We start from the raw sequence: 21,135 nt of genomic DNA on the forward strand, positions 1-21,135 counted from the left end.
TCTTCCTTCTTTTACATATTTCCTTAGCTCTAGCAGCTAATAATACTGAGCAGTTTCAGTGATAACTGAATATTTGTTGTAGTGCTTCATTCAGAGGAATGAATCTTTAAAAGTTAGTGGGATAGCAAACCTTGTTTCACTGCTTACTTGCTGAATAACCAGGTAACCAGTTAATATAGCAGAAAGGAAGTAGCTTTACTCTTCTTAATATGTTACTTTTGTGTAATGTTGAAGCAATGCTGAACTTATTCCTTTTCTTTGAATAGAAGTCAAAATGAGAATGGAGTGTATCTTGCTCTATTTTTTGCAATTATGACTTCAAATTCAAATATTTGTATTCATAGGTATCCCCCAGAAGCGCCTGAGCTTCAAATCCGGAAGATGGCGGACTTATGCTTTTTGGTGCAACACTATGAACTTGCTTATAGCTGTTACCATACAGCAAAGAAGGACTTCTTAAATGATCAGGCAATGCTTTATGCAGCTGGAGCACTGGTTGGTACTTCATATAACCTAAATGTATTTTCATAATTGAATCTACTACTTGTCTGAAAGTAACAAAGTGAAATCCCTTCTGTCCACCTCCAGTTCTTTAAGGGTTTTGCTAAACGTGCTATATCTTCAGCAAGTCCTAAGGTGCTCTCAAGACTGATAGCTGTTATTTTATGATGGGAAAAATTGGAGATTTAATTCTTAAAATGTGAAATATGGAGAGGAGAATATCTGTAATGCAGTGTTCAGGAAAAATAGATCTTATTCTTGAATAATTAGACAAGAGACTAGTTTAAGTGGGAAATAATTTTATAGTGCTGCTTTTAGACTTTGTCAAAACATTGACTTCTTGGCAAATACATCTCTCACTGTGGTAGTGTACTTTTTTTTAATTACTGAATTTTGTTGGATATATTTTGGGTGTATCTTTACAATGTAGTTTATCAGCAGTAGCGTTCTCATTCATGAATTCTCCTTGTGAGTGGAGGTATGAGACTAGAATAATTAACTGTATGAAAAGTCAGAACACTAGGGAAAGTAAGAAACTAGTTTTTTAACAGTTGTGAGAAGCTGTTATCTGGCACTTCAGTCTGGTTAACTCCGATTTTACTTCGTAGATCTGTGAAAGCATTCTTTTCACAGTCCTACACATGTAGATTTGTATCTTTTCAGCACAGGAAGTTGCACTGCATTTTGCTAATCCCAGAGGTTATATTAATTTTTTAATGATTGGTTGATAGAGCTCTTAATAATTAAATCTTGAAACTTGAAATCTTTAGTTGCTGTAGAAGAACTTTACTATTATGTCCCTGTAAGAAGGGAGCTATTAGAGTATAATAAAACTACAATTTCCTTGGAAACAGAATTTAATGTTTTTTAAGGAAACATTTTAAAACATTTTAAAAGAGGTGCAGTGTTATCAGAAAAATTATTCCTACAATAAGAAATTGACTCTTGGGCTTATAGTGCTTAATCATTGTTTCTTCATACTGTTATGTGCTATCAACTGAAAATCTTCTGTAAGCGTGCATGACTTATACTGCAGTCTGGTTAATTCCAAGCAGAGACATAAATAGACTATTGCATTAAACATTTTATCAGCTATAAAAGTGCACCCTACATAGTGAATGTCAGCAATTGATTAGATATTTTGAGCTAGTAGCTGTTAATGCTTCTCAGCATTTCGATATTTACAGTTTGTTGAAAACAACCGTTGTGACTATGCTACTTGTCTTTGTAGGAAATGGCAGCAGTATCAGCGTTTCTTCAGCCAGGAGCTCCTAGGCCTTATCCTGCTCATTATATGGAAACAGCAATTCAGACTTATCGAGATATCTGCAAGTATGTTGTTTACTTTTATACCAGCCTAAGAAAAGATGAAATTCCTGGTGGCTTAGCTTTCTTTCCCTAAACAGTGGTAGTGCCAGATAAATCGTACCGTAAAATCATAGAATAGCTTGGGTTGGAAGGGAAATCAAGGGTCATCAGGGCTGCCAACTTCTATATCCTAGTACTAGGCCAGGCTGCCCAGGATCCCATCCAACCTGGCTTTAAACACCTCCATGGACAGGGCATTCACAGCCTCTCTGGGAAGCCTGTTCCAGCACCTCACCACTCTCGTGATAAAGAACTTTCCCTTGATTTTTGATGTGAATCTCCCTCAACTTAAAAACCATTTCCCCTTGTCCTGCTATCATAGAATCATAGAATTACCCAGGTTGGAGAAGACATCAAAGATCATCATATCCAACCGCAGCCTAACCATAGTACCCTAACTCTAAAAACCCTCTGCTAAATCATATCTCTGAGCACCACATCCAAACGGCTCTTAAACATATCCAGGGATGGTGACTCAGCCACCTCCCTGGGGAGCCTATTCCAGTGTTTAACTACCCTTTCTGTAAAGAAGTACTTCCTAACATCCAACCTAAACTTACCTTGGCGCAACTTGAGGCCATTTCCCCTTGTCCTGTCACTTGTCACAAGTGAGAAGAGACTTGCCCCACTCTCACTGTAAGCACCTTTAAGGTACTGGAAGAGGGCGATAAGGTCTCCCCTCAGCCTCCTTTTCCCCAGACCTAAGAGCCCCAGCTTCCTTAGCCTCTCCTTGTAGGGTTGATAATTATTATCTATTATCTACTATTATCTACCCTTGAAAAGAGTTGACTCCCTTCCTGTTTATAGGAGTATCCCTATTTACGTATATCCCTTTAGGTACTGAAAGGCTGCAATGAGGTCATCCCACAGCCTTCTCCAGGATGAACAAGCCCAGCTCCCTCAACCTGTCTTCATAGAGGAGGTGCTCCAGCCCTAAAATAAATAAATAATCAGAGGATGATAACCTCTTAGAGTAAGATATGTTAGCTTATCTGGGAAGGAGATGTATGGTGTTTATAGCAGACTACTTATTAAACTTGTTTCTTATGGTTTGATTTCTTGTCAGATTATTTAGTTGGCTGGGTTATATATATTACATAGTGCATCCAAAAACACTCCCTGTCTTTGACATGGAAAAAGAAATAAATGCCCCTTTTATAGTAGGATCATGAACTTAATGGTACAAGTGTCAATATGTGTTTCACAGGGGCAAAGTTTTTCATAGTTTCTTTTTGAGATATATTTATTAACGTTATTGTTTTCTGCTTCAGGAACATAGTTCTGGCTGAACGCTGCGTACTACTTAGTGCTGAAATCTTAAAAAGTCAAAGCAAATATTCAGAAGCAGCTGCTCTTCTGATTCGTTTAACCAGTGAGGTAAAAGAGTAGCTTATTCCACTTTTTTTTCCCCCCACTCTTGTCTTCCTCCTACCCAAGTGCTTCTTGGTGACATTTTAATTCTTGTTGATTAGGTATAAAGCTGAAGTGAAGAAAATTACTTATTCACCTTCCTGACGAAGGAACTAATACTTGGATTTTTTTTCTCTCACACTGTGGTTTGCTTGAACTCTTTAAACACCTGCTAAATATGCATTTGTCATCTGCTTATGTTTTGTATGTATTAAGTTCAGTTTAAGAACTCGTTGGTTAAAAATGTTAGTGTGGCTTACTAGACCTCTCATGAATACGATTCCACATGTAATCACATGTTCCCAGTAGTTTAAGTGGCAAAGCTAAAACTGCAGCTTGGTTGCTATGAGTCTTTCATTTTACTGTGTAGATGAAAGTTAGCCTGAATGATTCTGTAGTATTAGTTGGTTTATAGTAAACATGGAAATAGCTCTGAATTGTCCACAAAGAGTCTTGCTATTCTATTACTGGTATCACATTTGTTTTGCACTTTTTTCAAGCATCTTCTGTGTAGGCTGGAGGGGAAAGTCTTAACTGGCAGTTAATTCTGACTTTGTAGCCAGCTGCACCAAATGTGGTACTTCTGAGACTTTCTCTGGAATTCATTAAGCTTGGAATAAATTTGCTTAGTTCTGTAAGTCATTCTCTCAAGTGTCTTTGTAGTAGCTGTATTTTTGGCACTTCCAACTTAAACTTGGTACCAAAAATTCTATGTGAGCACAGATGTTATTTAAGTAAGGAAAGTAAATACTGCAAGTTGCATACAGCCATTTTACTACTTTAAATTTTATGTGGTATGCTTGCATTGCTGTTTGGCAGAAACAAGGGAAATCTTTATAGGATACTGTAAAGCTGTCTCCAAGTGTATTTGTAGTCCAGACACGTACTTGGGCATTGTTGTTAACAGTAGTAAAGTTCAATCATGATAAGTGGATCCTGATTGGATTGGTTAGAGTAATGTAGCTTTGTCTCAGCATGAGAGGAGAAAGTGGTAATGGTAAGAAGTGTGGTACACTATAAGAAGGAATTCTTGTAATTTAAATTCACAGCTACATTTCATCCTCTGTTTTTGTTTCTAGTGTCTCTAGAGGGAGGGTAAAAGGTGGAATGCTTTGGGTTAGAAGCTGTAGCATGAGTAACTGAAGAGGAAGAAAGTTTTGTCTTGCCATTCATAAAGAAGCAGATTGATAAATTCCTTTGGAGAAGAAGTAGAAGCACATTTGGTTATGACAATGGTTATACTTGTAACAAAGGGAAAAATACTTTTAGTCTTAATTTCTTTTCTATGCGTATATAGAATGTTCAAATATAAAATGCTTCTCAATTTTATAGCAGTTACTGCTTTTTCTTTTTTTTTTTCCCCCTGTTAGCATTAGAACAACACTACAGATATGTTTATGTTTTTATTTGTCTTTGAGGCTAATTCTCCTCTTTTTAACAGGATTCAGATCTTCGTAATGCACTTCTGTTAGAGCAGGCAGCACATTGCTTTATAAACATGAAGAGTCCCATGGTCAGAAAGTTTGCATTTCATATGATTTTGGCTGGACATTGGTTTAGTAAAGCAGGACAGGTGAGTAATATCTTTCCATATGGAAAATATCATTTTTTTTGTACTTCTTCTGAACTGCATGTTGTTATAGGAAAAGATGTGTGGCTTTTGGTGTTTTTATGTTTGTTAGATGTGTTGAGCTCAGTAATCAGGTAAAAATGATGTCTGCATTGATCTTTTGCATCTGTATTTTTGATGTGATGCTGAGGATCACTGACTTGAAATTTCGAGATTTGTTTTTGATATCTGGGTTACATTTTTACACTTAAATAAGAAAATCACGTATCATACCCTATGAAGTAGCATCTCATGAAACAAATGAGTTGTAGAAGTTAGGGTTTTGCTAACAGCTATTGGAATAATAACAAAATTTAGCATGTTTTCCTGGTGTCTTAGCTATGTGCAGTGGAGAGGTCAGTGTGTATGAATAGTTAGCACACAACAAACTGGCATCTAGTTACAACTGCTTAGACTCAATTAACAATTAAACCAATGCAAATTGTTTCCGCTTTCACTCATATTACTCTGTACGCAGCTTTAACTCTGTGATAAACTCAACGCATAATATACTCTACAGGCAACTTGTTTGATTTCTACTGAGATTAGTTGCTAGAGTTCAGTGATGGAGCTGTAATCTTGTTTTGTATGTACTGCGGGACTATTGCTTAACTTGCTTTGGATTTTCTTACTTTTCTTAGAAGAATGTTAGTTGGATGAAAATGGAAGTTCAGTTAGTTATATTTAATACATTTCATAACTGTCTTGAAGCTTGGCAATAGAGCTCTGCTCCCTCTAGCAGCCTATGCTAAAGCAATACAGAACACTTCTATTAAGTAGTCTTCCATTATTGTTAACTTGCTGCCTGTTACTACTATTTAAAAACATGAACTTTGTGCAAGGTAGGCAGTTTACTGTAGGAACCAACAATACTTTTGTGTTTAAGTTAACAATGACCAGATACTTTAAGGTACAGTTCTGCAAACACTATGCTTAGCATAGTGTGGTTGGTAATACTTTTGACTTGCTGTTTGGTCCTCCTGGCACTACAATTACAATGTTTGGTTAATAATCTTATTTTTCTTGTAGCAAAAACATGCCTTACGTTGCTACTGCCAAGCCATGCAGGTTTATAAAGGAAAAGGCTGGTCTCTTGCAGAAGATCATATTAACTTCATTATTGGTCGTCAGTCATTTACACTTCACCAGCTTGATAATGCTGTGTCTGCCTTCAGGCATATTTTGATCAATGACAGTAAACAACCTCCAGCTCAGCAAGGAGCATTTTTAAGAGAGTATCTCAATGTTTATAAGGTAAATAACTTTTTTTTTTTAATTCCTAGAGTGGTCAGCAATTCTGTTTACAGCAGTACTGTATTATGTTATTGAATGATGTTCTGTCATACCTGTGTTGTGCAAGGGCCATTTTTTTTCCTCCAGTTAGTATGTTCTTTTTTTCCTTTAGATTTCAAACAACTTGCTGTATCTGATGTGTGCATTAACTTAATTTCCATTGGATTGCTAGTGTGACTCCTCAGATGTGTTTTTATTCACTTAATGTTTCATGGCTGAATTGCAACTTGTGACAGATCTCCCTTAGAGGAATGGGTTCTGTTTTGTTTTGATCTCCTTATAAAAGTTTTAGTTTTTTGATAGTATATCTTTGCTAAAGACTAGATAGGTGTGTTATGTGCTGAAGCCACTGATAAAATACTTGGTTTTGGTTCCTGATAGGTCTTGTGGTGCCTGTTATCCCCTATTCCTCCCATGTCTAGTGTTAAGCTTCACATCAGTAGCAGGTTTTTTGAATTATAAACTACCTTTCAGTTATTTATCACATAGCATAATTTTAATTGATACTGAAAGTTGGGAAAAGTGGATCTTCTTAAAGCTGCTGCATTTTGATTGTTTGCTTAAGGAAAACAATTTCTGACGTATTTTCTGAGTAGATTTAAAAAATAAAAACAACTAAGAATTGCTTTTCCTACAGGTAAATGTAAATTCATTTTTTTCTCTAACAAATTCATAGGCAGTAGTCTTGCTTTCTTTTTCCTCTCAAAGAAGTGTAGCCTCAGCAGGAGGATGCCACCTTTTTATTGCATTTGGTATAAGCTGGATTTTTTGATATCTTGAATTTTTACCTGACAGGCTACAAAATTGTTGCAAATGCTGGTAATAACAAAAACCTGCACTTGGGATAGGTGTTTGTTACAGACACAGTTATTTGTCCACAAACATGCTTTATGGCAGCCACTTCCCAGTTCAGCAGCAAGAGATTAGAGTGCATATTGCTGTAGAAAACTGAGTTGAATCCAGCCAACCTCCTGTGGTACTACCAAGTGCTCCATATCCATGTTGTAGTGAAATTAATCTATCTTAAAGTGTTAAGTAAATCACAGAATCATAGAATTACTCAAGTTGGAAAAGACATCAAAGATCATCAAGTCCAAATGCAGCCTTAACCATAGCACCCTAACTCTAACAACCTTCAGCAAAACCATATCACTGAGCACCTCATCCAAACAGCTCTTAAATGCATCCAGGGATGGTGACTCAACCACCTCCCTGGGGAGCCTATTTCAGTGTTTAACTACCCTTCCTGTAAAGAAGTATTTCCTAACATCCAACCTAAACTTACCTTGGCACAACTTGAGGTCGTTTCCCCTCATCCTGTCACCTGTCACCAGTGAGAAGAGAAATAACTGAGTTAATGTGGAAGTTCCTGGGTGATTCTGTGTTGCAGCATAAAGCACATACCTTATAGGGTGTTTAGTAGAGGCAGCTTCACACAACTTGTAGCCTTGTAGCTACTCTGTCTTTTAAACCTTATAGATAGCAAACATGACAAATTCTAACATGTAGTAGGCCCTTTCTGAGATACCCTTTTTGGATATTTAAAGCCTGCAAGTCAACTTTGCTCAGAATCTGTGTAATGGTGGAGGTATAGTAACGTAGCTTTTCCAGTCTGGTGTTAGTAAAGCCTCACATCATTAAGCTTGCAAAAGCCATGGACCTGCAATAATGATTAGACTGGACAGATTCAGATTTTTTTTTTTTTTTTTTTTTTTGTGAAGACTTCATGAGCTTTAAGATACTTCTGAGAGAAAATATTACTTAAGAGTGTCAAGGCAGAATGAGCTCTCAAAGCTGTTAATATGAAATGATTCAATTAAAAGTATTACTACTTAAATGTCAACTGCATAAAACTCAGTCTCCTTATCATTCAAACACTGCTAACGTGCAGCATGTACATCAGGTATATATGTAATGACATGACACTGTTTTCCTCCTTTACTCCAGAATGTAACCCAGCTGTCACCTGATGGTCCCTTACCACAACTTCCTTTGCCATATATTAACAGCTCAGCAACACGTGTTTTCTTTGGGCATGATCGAAGACCAGCAGAAGGTTAGAAAATTTTGTTAACAGCTTTAAATCTCTTATCTATGGAGGTACACATATGCAAGATCTTAAAAATATATGTATCTGTTGTTACGTCAAGAACAAATGTAGCTTGGTAACTTAAGTAGGGTTTCAAAACCAAAAGCTTCAGCTCAGTGACTGCTCTGTAACTACTTTCCAATTGTCTTCAGACTTCTTATATGGGTATGAAATCTACATAGGAAAATGTGCTGAATGCCATTATTTTTCTCACCTTCAATGCAAGTTTTTGATGAACTTCATGAAAGGGATTTATAATGTTGAGCAAATGTTAAGTGCTAGTGCTGGTACTAGAAATGAGCTTTCAAGTCTGGGTTGAAGTGTTTGAAATGCTATGATTCCTGAATGTATAATATCTTGAGTAGGAATTCTTATTTAGACTGTGGGACTGAATGCTGGCCAAAGCTGAGAATTAATTGTAAGCTGAGTATGCCACATAGCATGCTGAAATCATGGGATGAATGGGAATGAAAATATACTCAAATAATCATCAGTATTGTCTTCTGTATGTGCATTTCAAAATATCTGTCAGTCCAATGAGTAGTTGAATAATCTGGGAAATGATAGTGACTGAGAAAATAATTATTTTTTAACAACACCTACCAGATTGTTAGTACAGTCCTTTTTGCAACTGTTGAGTGCCACCACTTGCCTTATTCTTTCTAGGTGAAAAGCAAGCAGCAACGCATGTAAGTCTGGATCAGGAATATGACTCAGAATCATCACAACAGTGGAAGGAGCTTGAGGAGCAGGTTGTGTCTGTGTCCAACAAAGGAGCAATACCTTCAAACTTTCAACCGACACAGTTTTGTTTAAACCGCTACTCAGATAACTCCAGATTTCCACTTGCTGTGGTAGAAGGTAAAGCTGGAATTAATTCATTTAACTCACTTTATCTCTGGATTATATTTGTACAGTGTTTACTATAGTGCTGTAGATTGAAATCAAAGTTTTTATGCAGTTGGCCCTTTGAGTTTATTGAACTTTCAGATTGTGATGGGGAAAGTTCATTTTCATTATTTTCTCTCACTCCTTTAATAGAACCTATAACTGTAGAAGTCTCCTTCCGAAACCCACTGAAGATTCCACTTCTGTTGACTGACCTTTCACTGCTGTGGAAGTTTCAGCCAAGGGACTCAAGTGCTAAACATGAGGGAGCATTAAAAGATCCGGTAAGGAAAAGAATTTTGTCTTTTTCAACCTAAACTAGACAACTACATTTATGCAGTTTACTTTTTCAAATTCTCTTAGTGTAAGAACAGCTGACTTCAGTGTAGATATAATAAAAGAGGGGAAGGAGGGAAGTTAACTACTATGAATCTTTATGAATCACTTAAATTTTCCTATATCCATGGGGTACAAAGCATTGTAATGAGTATTGTAGGGCCTAATGCAAAGCAAAATACTTCAACATCTTGTTCTATGTGCGGCATACCTAATGAGCCAAAATAGACACCTTGACCACCAGAAATGACTGGCAGAATTAAGGAACATTTTGTCTAATCTTTCTTACGCTCGATGCATGGAATGTAGCATTGACTCTGTGTTCTGAGGAATGGTGCTGGTGTAACTCAGGAACATGTAGATACCTCTACTGGAATTTAAAATTAATATTTTCAATATTTTGGGTGCTCTGCTAATTACTGACATTGCTAAAACATCTCTTTTCAGGACTCTTCTAAATACCGTATTTTTAAGATTTTAATGTATTTTAATATGGGGTATTACAGTAAAATTGTTAATAATGTGGGTTGTTAAACAAAATTTTTTACAATGTAGTGATTGTAGACGTGCTGCAGGTTAGACACATGAGGTTTCACTTGAATAAGTCTCAATGATTACCATATGTCTGCCCTTCTATCTGGTCTACGCTATTACTGTAATGATACAATAAATACTCGTGTATCAGTGAAAATATAAATTTGAGCCATTTCTAATCACCAGGAAGTCTTGAATTTCTCTCTTAAGTGTTTGCTGCACTCTCAGTTGCTACTTCAATTCGGAAAGCCAGTCTGCTGTCTGAAATAGAAAGGCTTTCTTTTTCCTTGAATGTTCTAGGAACACTGCAAGAAATAGTATTTAATGACACTTTTTCTGCTCAGGAGTAATATCTGAAAAGGTTTTTCTTTTCAGGGGTCATGTGATGATGATATGATAGGAACAGAAGCAATAGCAGAATTTCTAATTAATAGTGAGGAGACAAAAATGGTAAGTAGTATACTTTGTTCACTACTGAAAAAGCTGTTTTTAAAACTTTGAAATAGGGTAGAGTACAGACTCGCAACCTGAACTCATGGTAAACTTTAGGAAATGTTACTGATGTGTGAACAACTGGATCTTTTAAACCTTATCCATGTGTATAAATATCCAAAAGGAAAATGTAATAGAATAAGAGGCATTGGGCATGAGCTGAAATGTGGAATTTCTGTTTGAACATTAGAAAATACCCTTTACTGTGCAGGTGACAGAGCACTGGCACGGGCTACCCAGAGAGATTGTGGAGTCTCCCTCAGAGATGTTCAAAACCTAACTGGGCAAGCAGCTTTAGGGGGCCCTGCTTAAGCAGAGTTGTTGGACAAGGTGACTTCCAGAGGTCCCTTCCAACCAAACCAATTCTGATTTTCTGCCTCTTTTCAAGTTCATTTTTGTTACAACTTAGGATTCTTTCCTAATGTAACAGATACTTCCCAATAAATGACTTATTGTCTGTGGTTGCATCTAATGCAACTATAAATGATCAAAAGTAGCCATGATTCGCTTAAATAATTGGACGTTTAAATGTAATAATACTTTTTTAGTAGCAACAACAACAAAAATTTAACATATCTCCACAGGCGAGACTAAAGCTCTTTCCCCATCAAACAGGGGAGCTACATATTCTGGGAGTCGTTTATAATCTTGGCACTGTTCAGGGTACTGTGACATTAGATGGGATAGATCCTGCTATTGGATTACAGTCAGGTAAGTACATTGTTCCCTTGAGCGTGTCTCTGGAAAGGGGAGATTGTGGATTCCAAGAAGTAGAACTAAATCCTGTTTAATGTTTGACTATTATGTTGCAAGGTCTGTCTTCAGATAAAGAAATGGGAAATAACTGGAATAGAAAAGTAATAAGTTGACACCTGTAGGAATCCCATGAGAAAGGAAATAACTTCTGCCAGATGCGTTCTTGTGCTACTTTTAAATCTGTGGAAATTCTGAAACTTTTAAATCAAAATGCAAAGATTCTATCTGGCATATCTGTAACAACTTTTGAATCCTTTGTCATTTATTTATCTTTTTTCCCCCCTGCTTTTTCAACTTCTGTCTCAGTATGGCGCTGAAGTTCTTGGTATAAATAGCCACATGTAAATTTAACTGATAGTAGTTCTTTTTGTTTTTATTTTCTTTCCTTTATATTAATGTATAAAGGCTTTAATTGCATGCTGCTTAATCTGCTTTAAAGACGTTCATCTGACGCTTTAGGAAATTTGGTTTTGGATTAAAAGAGAATTAAAGTACATACTTGAAAGTGTCTGAAAAATAATAAAGCTTGATTAGCTATCTCTGAAGTGGAAATCTTATGGCTAAAACTCTGGAATAAAAATCATTTGAAGAATGGTGGTCTGTTTTTGAAAGGAAATGGTTGATGCTATTTTTTTTCTAGCTTGGAAATTAGAAAATTAAATTAATTAATCACATTCACTCAGCAGTTTTCCCACTCAATCTGGTGTTCCTATTTTCTAAGCTGCTGGGATTGTAAGCAATTATAGAGGGCAGAGTTAGTTTACAACATGTATTTGGCACTCTTAACTTGCAGTAACAATGCATGCTGTGTCACTGTAGTTCTTTGTTAGTAATGATGCTTAATCAGTCCACAGTGACAAAAAAAAAAAAAGGAAATTTTGATCACTTTTTAGAAAAAGTTACTTGAGGTATTTAAAAAAAAAAAAAAGGCTTATAAAAATTCTTTCAGGGAAATTTGTCTCCAATGGGTTATCTGTACGAGGACGACAAGACTTAGAAATCCAAGGGCCTCGACTGAATAACACAAAAGAAGAGAAAACATCTATTAAGTATGGACCTGACCGACGTTTAGATCCCATTATTACAGAAGAAATGCCTTTATTGGAGGTACGCAGTAATTTTTCTATTCACAGGTTTGAACAAATGGCTGAATCTAGAGCTACAGTGTTTCAAACAACAAATTCATAAACCATGTTAACATTTAAGTTTTTCATGCTAATTTATGACCTGTTAGTGCCAAGTCTGTGTTTTGTTTCCCAAGAGAAACTTGAAGCCTTCCAATCGTTGTTGTTCTAAAGTTGTCCCTTTAGAATGTTTAGTTTGTGACTTTTATAGCCAAATTACTATTGGATATATGCAAGGGGCAAATGTGTTCTTTTTGTTTGTTTGCTGTAAGTCCAGAATACTTCAAGTTGGTTAATTAAAACTGTGATTTTTCTTAAAGTGATCTACCTGGTTAATGACAGCACTAATCTATAAGTGTTTTAGTTGTTTTTTTTATGCCTGTTTGTAATTTGGTTCGTTGCTCAGAATGTTTTCCTCCTGTTCTCTCCAATACAGGTGTTCTTTATAAACTTTCCTACAGGACTTCTCTGTGGAGAAATCAGAAAAGCATATGTAGAGTTTGTGAATGTAAGCAAGTGTCCTCTTACAGCGCTGAAAGTTGTGTCCAAGCATCCGGAATTTTTTACTTTTGGTGCAAATACTGCTGTTCTAACGCCACTAAGTCCTTCAGCTTCTGAGAACTGTAGTGCTTACAAGACTGTTGTGACAGATCCTACCTCTGTGCGTACAGCACTACTATCTTCAGCTTCTTCTGTAGACTTTGGGGTTGGCACGGGAGGTCAGCCTGAGGTAATACATGTCCCACTTCCTGATTCGATTCTTCTTCCTGGGGCATCAGTGCAGTTGCCAATGTGGTTACGGGGACCAGATGAAGAAGGAGTTCATGAAATAAACTTCTTATTTTACTATGAAAGTATTAAAAGACACTCAAAGATGTGGTAAGTTTTGTACTTTTCTTTCTCGTCCTTCTCATTGAGCTGTTAATAACCACGTAAACATGAGCTTTAAACTTACTGAGATGTTCAAGTGGCTTGTCTGTAATTTTAAAATAATATTTATACAGTGTTATCTGATTTCTATGTGGAGTTATACGTGAAGTTTGATTTACACTCTGTTTTATGGCTACTTTATGGAATACTCTTGGGACAGTGGGCATTTGAGTTTGATACCACAAGCTAACAGTATTTTCAGTGAATTGAACTTCACTTATTCTCAAGTTCCACCCTTGTCCCAGGCTATGAAGGCTCAGGAGAACTTTTCTGAGGAACTAGTTCTCAAAAGATTCTGGAATAAATAGTTGATTGGTCTGAAAAGTGAAGACCAAAGAGGCCATAGCATAGTTTTAGCAAACGGATAAATTAAGAAACGAAGAGTCTCTTCCTCCCTTCTTAACCCTTCTATACTGTTTTTACAAGACTACCTTACAGTTGTTATGGTTCAAAGCTACAGCTGAAGTTTAAACAGGCTTTATTTATTTTTCAGCCTTCTAAGAAAACACGTTGCAGACTTAATAAATGTAATTATATATTTTTCTGGGGGTAATTCTGCTACAGAGATGCGCGTTAGATTTGTTTGTTGGGAGAAATGTTCCTTAGCCTGCATTAAGTAGCAGCATGGACTAGGAGGAATGCAACTATGGGTCAGGATGGGGAATGTCATAGAATACAGTTTCAGGATGATGGTGCTTGAGGTGTGTAATAGAAGAATGTCGTCTTGATTGAGGAAATAAGTTGTCTAACAATGTTAATATTGATGAGAAATGTGAAAGGTGGACTTGATGAGGTGCTCTGGACATCAGTCTTGGTTCTTCAGAATGTCTTTCTCCTCTCTTTCCTGTTTCCTAGTCATAGAGTACTAAGGCACACTGCAGTTATTTGTACTAGCCGGTCTCTGCATATTCGAGCTACTGTCTGCAGAAGTAATGCACTTGAAGATGAAGAAGGCAGAGGGGATAACATGTTGGTGTTTGTGGATGTAGAAAATATCAATACTGTAAGTTCTTAATTTTAATAGTGATAGTGTTCTTAAGGTCAGTGTATGTATAAATGTCTCCAGTGGAACCAATGTTTAAAGCTTTTTTTGAACTATTGCTTTGACTGGAAATATTAAGTAAGCCTTTCATACTTAATCATTCCAGTTAATGTTAGTGCGTTCTTTCCAACAGTAAAGCTATGTATCAGAACACTCTGGGAATCTGCTGTATAACTGTCTCTACCCCTAAATGTATGTGATCTCAAGCCTTTTTCTTTCAGTACCTTTTGGAAGATTATTCCAAAGTCATGGATGTTTTTAATGTTCATGACTTTGAAAATAGACCTGAATGAGGCAGTCTGTATTGCTGCCCTGTGTGCCACACCCTCAGTAGAATTAGTGACATCTGAGGGAACGTTCTGTGTTTGTATTTAGTAGAACTCCTGAACAAATTTTTGCAGGTATAATGGAAGCGCAGACATATCTGTTGTTGTCTGTTGACTTAGCAGAGCAGATAACAGTGTTTTAGTTTTTCTCACCATGCTAGCTCAAGTGTACTCAACGTTTTTTGGTTAAAGTTTGTTTTGATTTTTCAACCATAAAGCAAGGTAATCAAATGTACTGCTTATTAGAATTCCTGAATGTGTAAACGGTGGTAGAATCATGGAGCTGATTTGTCATTTTGTGTTGTGTATGCTCTGTTTTTTCTTCAGCTACTAAGGTGAGGAGGAAGAATGTGCATTTGTCTAATTTGCAGATCGCACTGTGGAACTTAATTTTCTGCTGTTGACTCCTCCTTTCCATGAAAGAAAACCAACCCTGAATATTGTTTTTCCTCATATGTGTATATATGTAATAAAAATCCTGAAGTCTTGGGTTTTAGGATCTTGGGGGAATTTTTCTTTGGGATTTTCTTTCTTTGTGTAGTTTAATTCACTAGAATTAAATTTCTTGGATTGTTCCATGTCATAGTGAGTCTTTGATCCCCCCCCTTATCTCTCTTCTGTATTATATTGCACATGGTTTGAAATGAGGAGTTAAATGGAGTTTCTAGCCATGCTTTTTTGTGACAAATGCTTACTTTGCAATGAAGAACTTGACAATTATGACTGCTCTTATCTGACATCTCTCTCTTTTTTTTTTTTTTTTTTAATTTCCTTCTTAGAGTGAGACTGGTGTTAAAGAATTTCACGTAGTACAGGTTTCAAGTAATAGTAAGCACTGGAAACTTCAAAAATCTGTTAACATCTCTGAAGACAAAGGTGTGTATCCCTATTATCTGAAGGACAGCAAGTCCAGTTTCTGCCTGATGAGGAAACTAGTTTTACAAGGAGCTGAACTTCAAGAATAACTCAGTTGTAAAAGTTGTATGTCCCTTTTGAACATATTAAAGTGAAAAAGCTAAACCTTAATTTTAAACAATGAGCTTAGTTTACAAGTAAATTATTTAGGTGGTGTAGAGAAGTACATGTCTAGATTGTCTTGATAAGCGGCCACTCAGGAGTAATGTTTCACAGCATTCCTTTCATTTGTTTATAATCATCATTGCATTTAACTGATCAGTAGAATATTTGACAAGCACTTCTATTACTAGAAATACTCCACAATTGCTAGTACTGTGTATCCTGCCTTAGCTAATATAATTGTTTCCTGTTGAAAAGACAAAAGTAGGCAACAAAAGTCAGCTTCTAACTGTTATCTAACATGGTATCTTCACATGTATGCTGCTTAAAAATGAGTCTAGATGTGTTGTCTTATTGCATTAACAATGAAGGTGAACTAGATGAACTAGACATACTTTTTGTCATTTTTCATTTCTTTTTCTGTCTGTCTCCTTTATATATTACAGCATGCATTTGCTCTACAATAGGTGAGATAGGTTAGCAGAAGATTATTTGCTTGAGTAGATACAGTACTTCAGTGTGATCACTGTGGTTCTGTGACGTTCAAAGGCTGACTTGTTAATGAGTGATTCCGTGTGATTATGTTGACGGGCAAAAAAAAAAGTGCTGCTTTTTCTTTCAGACACTAAACTTGCTAGCAGAGAGAAAGCAAAGTTGTGCTTTAAAGCAGTGAGATGCAAAAACTCAGAAGGTAGGTGATCCTGAATATGATAACATTTCTGAAAAAATAGTCAATGTTATATTGAAATTGAGACTTGTCATGATGCTGAGAGGATGCTTTCTTTTCTTATCCCTTAGAAAATTACACATTTGCAGACATCGTCTTTGGAAATGAACAGGCAAGTGAACTGGTGCAACTACATACTTGTACAACTACCCTAGTGAAAGCCTCTTCTTAGATGTAAAAGCATGCACAGCTAGCTCTCCTTTTATGAAGAAGATTATAGGATAATCTGATATTTTTGGTCGCTGACTCAACAGTTGAAGTCTTTTATGAGTGCACTTAGGAGTGCTAGCTTTTTTCCTTCTTTTCCAACTCTTAAGAGCAGCTATCTAGTAGAAATCTGAATTTTGTTTTTCTTAATTATCTCATTACTTATAAGTTAAAGCTTCAGGTTACTCTTGATACACAGAATGCTTTTCCAAGACTTGAGAAAACAGAGCACTGGTATCAGTTCAGAAATCTACACTAAGGCAGTGGATGTGGTTAGGCGGATGTCAGTACTAGATTACTTGTTTTCAATATATACATCTGCCTTTTTGAAAGTCAAAGAAAAACTGCTCACTACAATTTAATTTATAAGCATACAGATTTTGGAGTTCAGGACTACAGAGATTGGGACTAAAAAATGTGGTTAAGCTTTTCTAATGGATTTCAACTTTCTTCTAAGAGAAGGTTCTCTCCTGGGGCATTGTGGAGGGGTCCGTCCTTTCTAGCAAGTTATGCCAAAAGTAGTTAATTTTCTCATTGAGTACGAGTATTCTGCTGAAATTAAGCTTTACAACAGTATATTCTTAAATGCCTTACACTTTCTAAATTGAGGGATTAGGAACCTAAAGTTTACTCACTGTGTTTTGTCCAATTAACATTGCTGTTAATTTTAATACCAAAAGCTCACTATGGAGCTGGTGGTGTTTGGAAATGCTTAGCACAAGTGATGACCCAGTACTATTTGCTGCACTACTTACAGTGCGGAATATATTCTTCAGTCTCTGGTCTTTGTTATTGTTAGCTAAATGTGCATTCCTAACTCTGGTAAATTTATCTAGTTAACTAACCTGAGGAAAGTATTACAGCAATAATGATTTGCGTGTGAGTTAGCCTAGAAGTGACATGCCAACTCTCTTTGCCATACTTGATCATGTAGTGGCATTTCTGGTGGAATTAAGTGAAGACCTTATTTTTAAGTTCAGTCCTTGTGGTTTTAGGCCTGTAGCTGTATTCCATTACATTTCCTTGGAGGTGTTTCTATGTAGGAAGAAGGGTGGACATAGTAACCAAAATGTGTGGCATTCTCTCAGTTTGCGGAGAACTGCTTGATAATGGAACTGAAATACTGTGATTTCTGTTAAAGAATAAAATTGTGTCAGCTTACATCCCATTCTGAGACCTTTTTCTTTTTTTCTTGCAGATAATAAGTTCAGCCAGTCCATGTGCAGACTTCTTTTTTCAAAGCTTATCCTCTGAATTGAGAAGAACTCATGTGCAATCTCAAACTCATGCTTCTCAAAGGGCTGTGAAGCAGTCATTTGATGAGGCAGTCAGATTGATACAAAGATGCAGTGAAGTGGACTTGAACATTGTAGTACTATGGAAGGTATGTTGTTGTTGAAGTTTTACAGAAGTAGGTTATGGAAGTAGGGAGAAAATGATGTATAAAATAGTATAATGTGGCACCCGGAATGTTCAAGCATACTTAGTTATATGAAGTTTTGTATAAAGTCAGACTAATGAACTGAAGTGTTGGTAAGGAGAGGTAGTCTTAATACTTGTTATTTTAGTAACCATACTTAAATGATTTTTCCAGTGTCCTAAATGTATCCATTTCTTAATGTTCTGCTTTTAAAAGCAGAATCTTGAAAATTGTGAATTGTTAAGCTTGCTTCTATCAAAGGATTGTAAGAATGTGACACAGTTTGCTTAAAACAGGAGAACACATTACTGAGAATGTGATTAATACCTATGGTAGTTAGTAATCTGAACCTGAGTCTTTGTGTATGCTTGGAAAGTCAGAAGTGTAAACATAAATATTTAAGTCATTCTAGCATTTGAACAACTCATCTTCCACTTCTGGTGAAAGTCAGTAGTTCTGTATTAAGAAGCTTATCGTTTGTAAAAGTTTTTTTTTTTTGTCTTTTATATTTTGTAGGCATATGTTGTAGAAGATAACAAGCAGCTTATCTTGGAAGGCCAACATCATATTGCCCTTAACACAATTGGGAAGGAGGCGTTTTCATTTCCCCAGAAGCAGGTAATCTATTTTTTTCATAGAGTGCTTTTTTCATTCCAAATGGGCTTGATGTGCTTTCTTGTAAATGGAAATAAGTGGAGCCACTTCTTGTAAAATATAACATAAGGCTTGAGTAAGTTGCAACTATTCAGTTGCTATGTTAACTGTTGTCTGTTATTTCAGGCTAGATCTAAAAAGTTATTAATGGTTTTATGTCAAGTTAATAGAGAAATGATGGAATTATTTTAAGAGTTACAAAACTAAAATTATTCTACACGACTTCTGATTTAATATCTTTGTTGTAGTACCTTAAACAGAAGAGCGGAAACAGTGGGGCAAGTAGCAAGGCATTGGGAGTTTCATCGCATATATCAACTAATAGTTTACTATTTCATGTTAAATTTTTATAGCCTATTTGCTTATGTATGGAAATTAACATCTGTAAGAAACTTGTGGGTATCTTGGTATGTGAAATAGTAATAAATGTGGGAGTTAAAAATAGGTTGGTGTAAAAATATGTATGTTAGATACAATTTTTGCATTAAGATGACTAATATGCAGAAGAAAACGTCTAGTGTTTTGCTAACCAGTATAGTGCTGTGTTTTCTTGCTTTGGTGCCAATTTCCTTATGTCTTCACCAGCACTGCAAGATTTTCCTTTTGGTCCTTTTGCACTATGGAATAGATGGGATGGGACAGGTAGTTTGAGCTCAACTTCCTATTGAGGATAAAAGGAAAATCAAGGTGGAATTTCTGAAGAGGAATTTTTTTTTCTTATCAAAGGAACAGCAAAAAACTTTGCATGTGTGAACTCAAGCTGTGCTGAACATTATTTTACTGTACTAGTCTAATTACATCTGCTCTTTCTGGTGTGTTCTTTCCTCTCTTAAGATGTACATAGGACAAACAATAACATTAAGTATCTGAAGTTAGGAAGTAGAATGCTGTGAACTTCGGCTCCTGATCTCACTGAGGTCTGATTCGAGCAAGTGATTAGGGAGAGAAGCAATAGGAATGAATTGCATCCTAAAGCAAACATGGCACTGAACATTAGACATGCTAGGGATAGGGATTTGCATTCCTTTTTGTTGTCGCTGACTGTATTTAAATACTAGATGTCTTAATTGAATTCAGTTGCTTCAGAGTAAGTGAAATGAATCCTGCCACCAGCAACAAAAACGGCTGGGATGTATTCGCAGCTCATTTTGAGGGTTGAATGCTACTGTTTTACAGATTATAGAGACCAGACAGCATTCTTGTTACAACTGCACATAGAAGCTGCATTGATTAATATATTTGCTTTAAGTGTAAGGAACCAATTTTCAGAAAATCTAGTTTATAAAGAGGAGAGTGTTTTGTTTTGTTTTTAGGAAATGCTTAATTGCTACATCCTCATGGTAACCAAAGCTCAGTCTGAACTTGGACTTAAGTAGCTTGTAATCTCAGGACAGCTGAGGACTGAGAACTCTTATATACTCACTTTGGCAGGAGAGAAAACAAATTCCACTGAGATGGAAAACAAGGTAGAACCTTACGATCATCTAGGTTGACAAAGATATTCAGGATTACTAGCTCAATCGTAAACCTGACCTACCAAATCCCATCCCTAAACCATGTCCCTTGTTGCCCTAATCATGCATCACTCAAATAGCCCCAGGGATAGAGATGGCACCTGTTCCCTAGGCAGCCAGTTCCAGTCCTTGGTCACTCTCTCCATTAAGAAATTCTTTCTGACTTCTAATTTAAAGCTTCCCTTGTACAACTTGAGATCACTTACTGTCATTTGTGACTTGAGAAAACAGACTGACACCCTCCTTACTAAATCTTCATTTCAAGTAATTGTGGTTAGTGGTGAGGTGTCGCCTCAGCTGCTGTTTCTCCAGACTAAACAATCCCAATTCCTACCTCCACTCCTAATAGTTTTTCTAGTCTTTTCATCAGCTTTCCTTTTCTCTGTAGACATTTGAGTAATTTCTCACACTTCTTGTAGTGAGGGGCCCTAAACTCTACACAGTTTGCAGACTTTGGTCTCTCTAGTGTGTTGTATGAGGGGGTAATTGCTTTACTAGTCCTTCTGGCCAAGCTATTTCTGATGAAGGTCAGGATTCCATTGGCCTTCTTAGCCACCTGGGAGCACTGCTGGCTTATAATCAGTTTGCTGTTGTCCAGAACCTACAGATTCTTTTCTGTTGGCCAACTGTTTAGCCAGTCTTACAAAGCATATGCTGCTAGTGGTATGACCCAACATTTTAGCAATGTTAAATGGCCAGTTGCATGGCAACTCCTCAGTTTAGATTGTCTATGCCTATCTGCAAAACCGTCCTACACTGAAGCAGATCAGCAGTCCTAACTTAACTACCTGGGAACTTACTGAGGGTGCCCTTGATCACATCATCCAGGTCATTGATAAAATTGTTAAACTAGCCCCAAGTCTGAGCTCTGGGGAATGCTGCTGGTGACTGGCAAGTG

The 21,135-nt window shown here is 36.5% G+C and overlaps 1 protein-coding gene across 13 annotated transcripts in view; it reads left to right on the forward strand.

Moving 5' to 3' along the window:
* TRAPPC8 (trafficking protein particle complex subunit 8) overlaps positions 1-21,135 on the forward strand; it is a 48,341-nt gene that overhangs the window by 19,388 nt on the left and 7,818 nt on the right. For 4 of the 13 annotated variants that reach the window (XM_015855462.3, XM_015855463.3, XM_015855464.3 and 1 more), the window contains 18 exons: positions 345-495; positions 1,733-1,833; positions 3,141-3,246; positions 4,721-4,852; positions 5,918-6,142; positions 8,129-8,237; positions 8,937-9,131; positions 9,312-9,442; positions 10,404-10,478; positions 11,105-11,231; positions 12,226-12,383; positions 12,837-13,279; positions 14,186-14,333; positions 15,478-15,574; positions 16,338-16,406; positions 16,514-16,554; positions 17,848-18,033; positions 18,586-18,687. In XM_015855462.3, the coding sequence (XP_015710948.2) occupies positions 345-495; positions 1,733-1,833; positions 3,141-3,246; positions 4,721-4,852; positions 5,918-6,142; positions 8,129-8,237; positions 8,937-9,131; positions 9,312-9,442; positions 10,404-10,478; positions 11,105-11,231; positions 12,226-12,383; positions 12,837-13,279; positions 14,186-14,333; positions 15,478-15,574; positions 16,338-16,406; positions 16,514-16,554; positions 17,848-18,033; positions 18,586-18,687 (2,596 nt within the window). Of the gene's footprint in view, positions 1-344; positions 496-1,732; positions 1,834-3,140; positions 3,247-4,720; positions 4,853-5,917; positions 6,143-8,128; positions 8,238-8,936; positions 9,132-9,311; positions 9,443-10,389; positions 10,479-11,104; positions 11,232-12,225; positions 12,384-12,836; positions 13,280-14,185; positions 14,334-15,477; positions 15,575-16,337; positions 16,407-16,513; positions 16,555-17,847; positions 18,034-18,585; positions 18,688-21,135 lie in introns of those variants that run through there. The other 9 variants (XR_014942583.1, XR_014942584.1, XR_014942586.1 and 6 more) reach the window with 5 other exon arrangements.

This window comes from Coturnix japonica, chromosome 2, assembly GCF_054131305.1.
Source record: "Coturnix japonica strain WE chromosome 2, WE-NBRP24, whole genome shotgun sequence".
Classification (NCBI taxonomy): domain Eukaryota; kingdom Metazoa; phylum Chordata; class Aves; order Galliformes; family Phasianidae; genus Coturnix; species Coturnix japonica.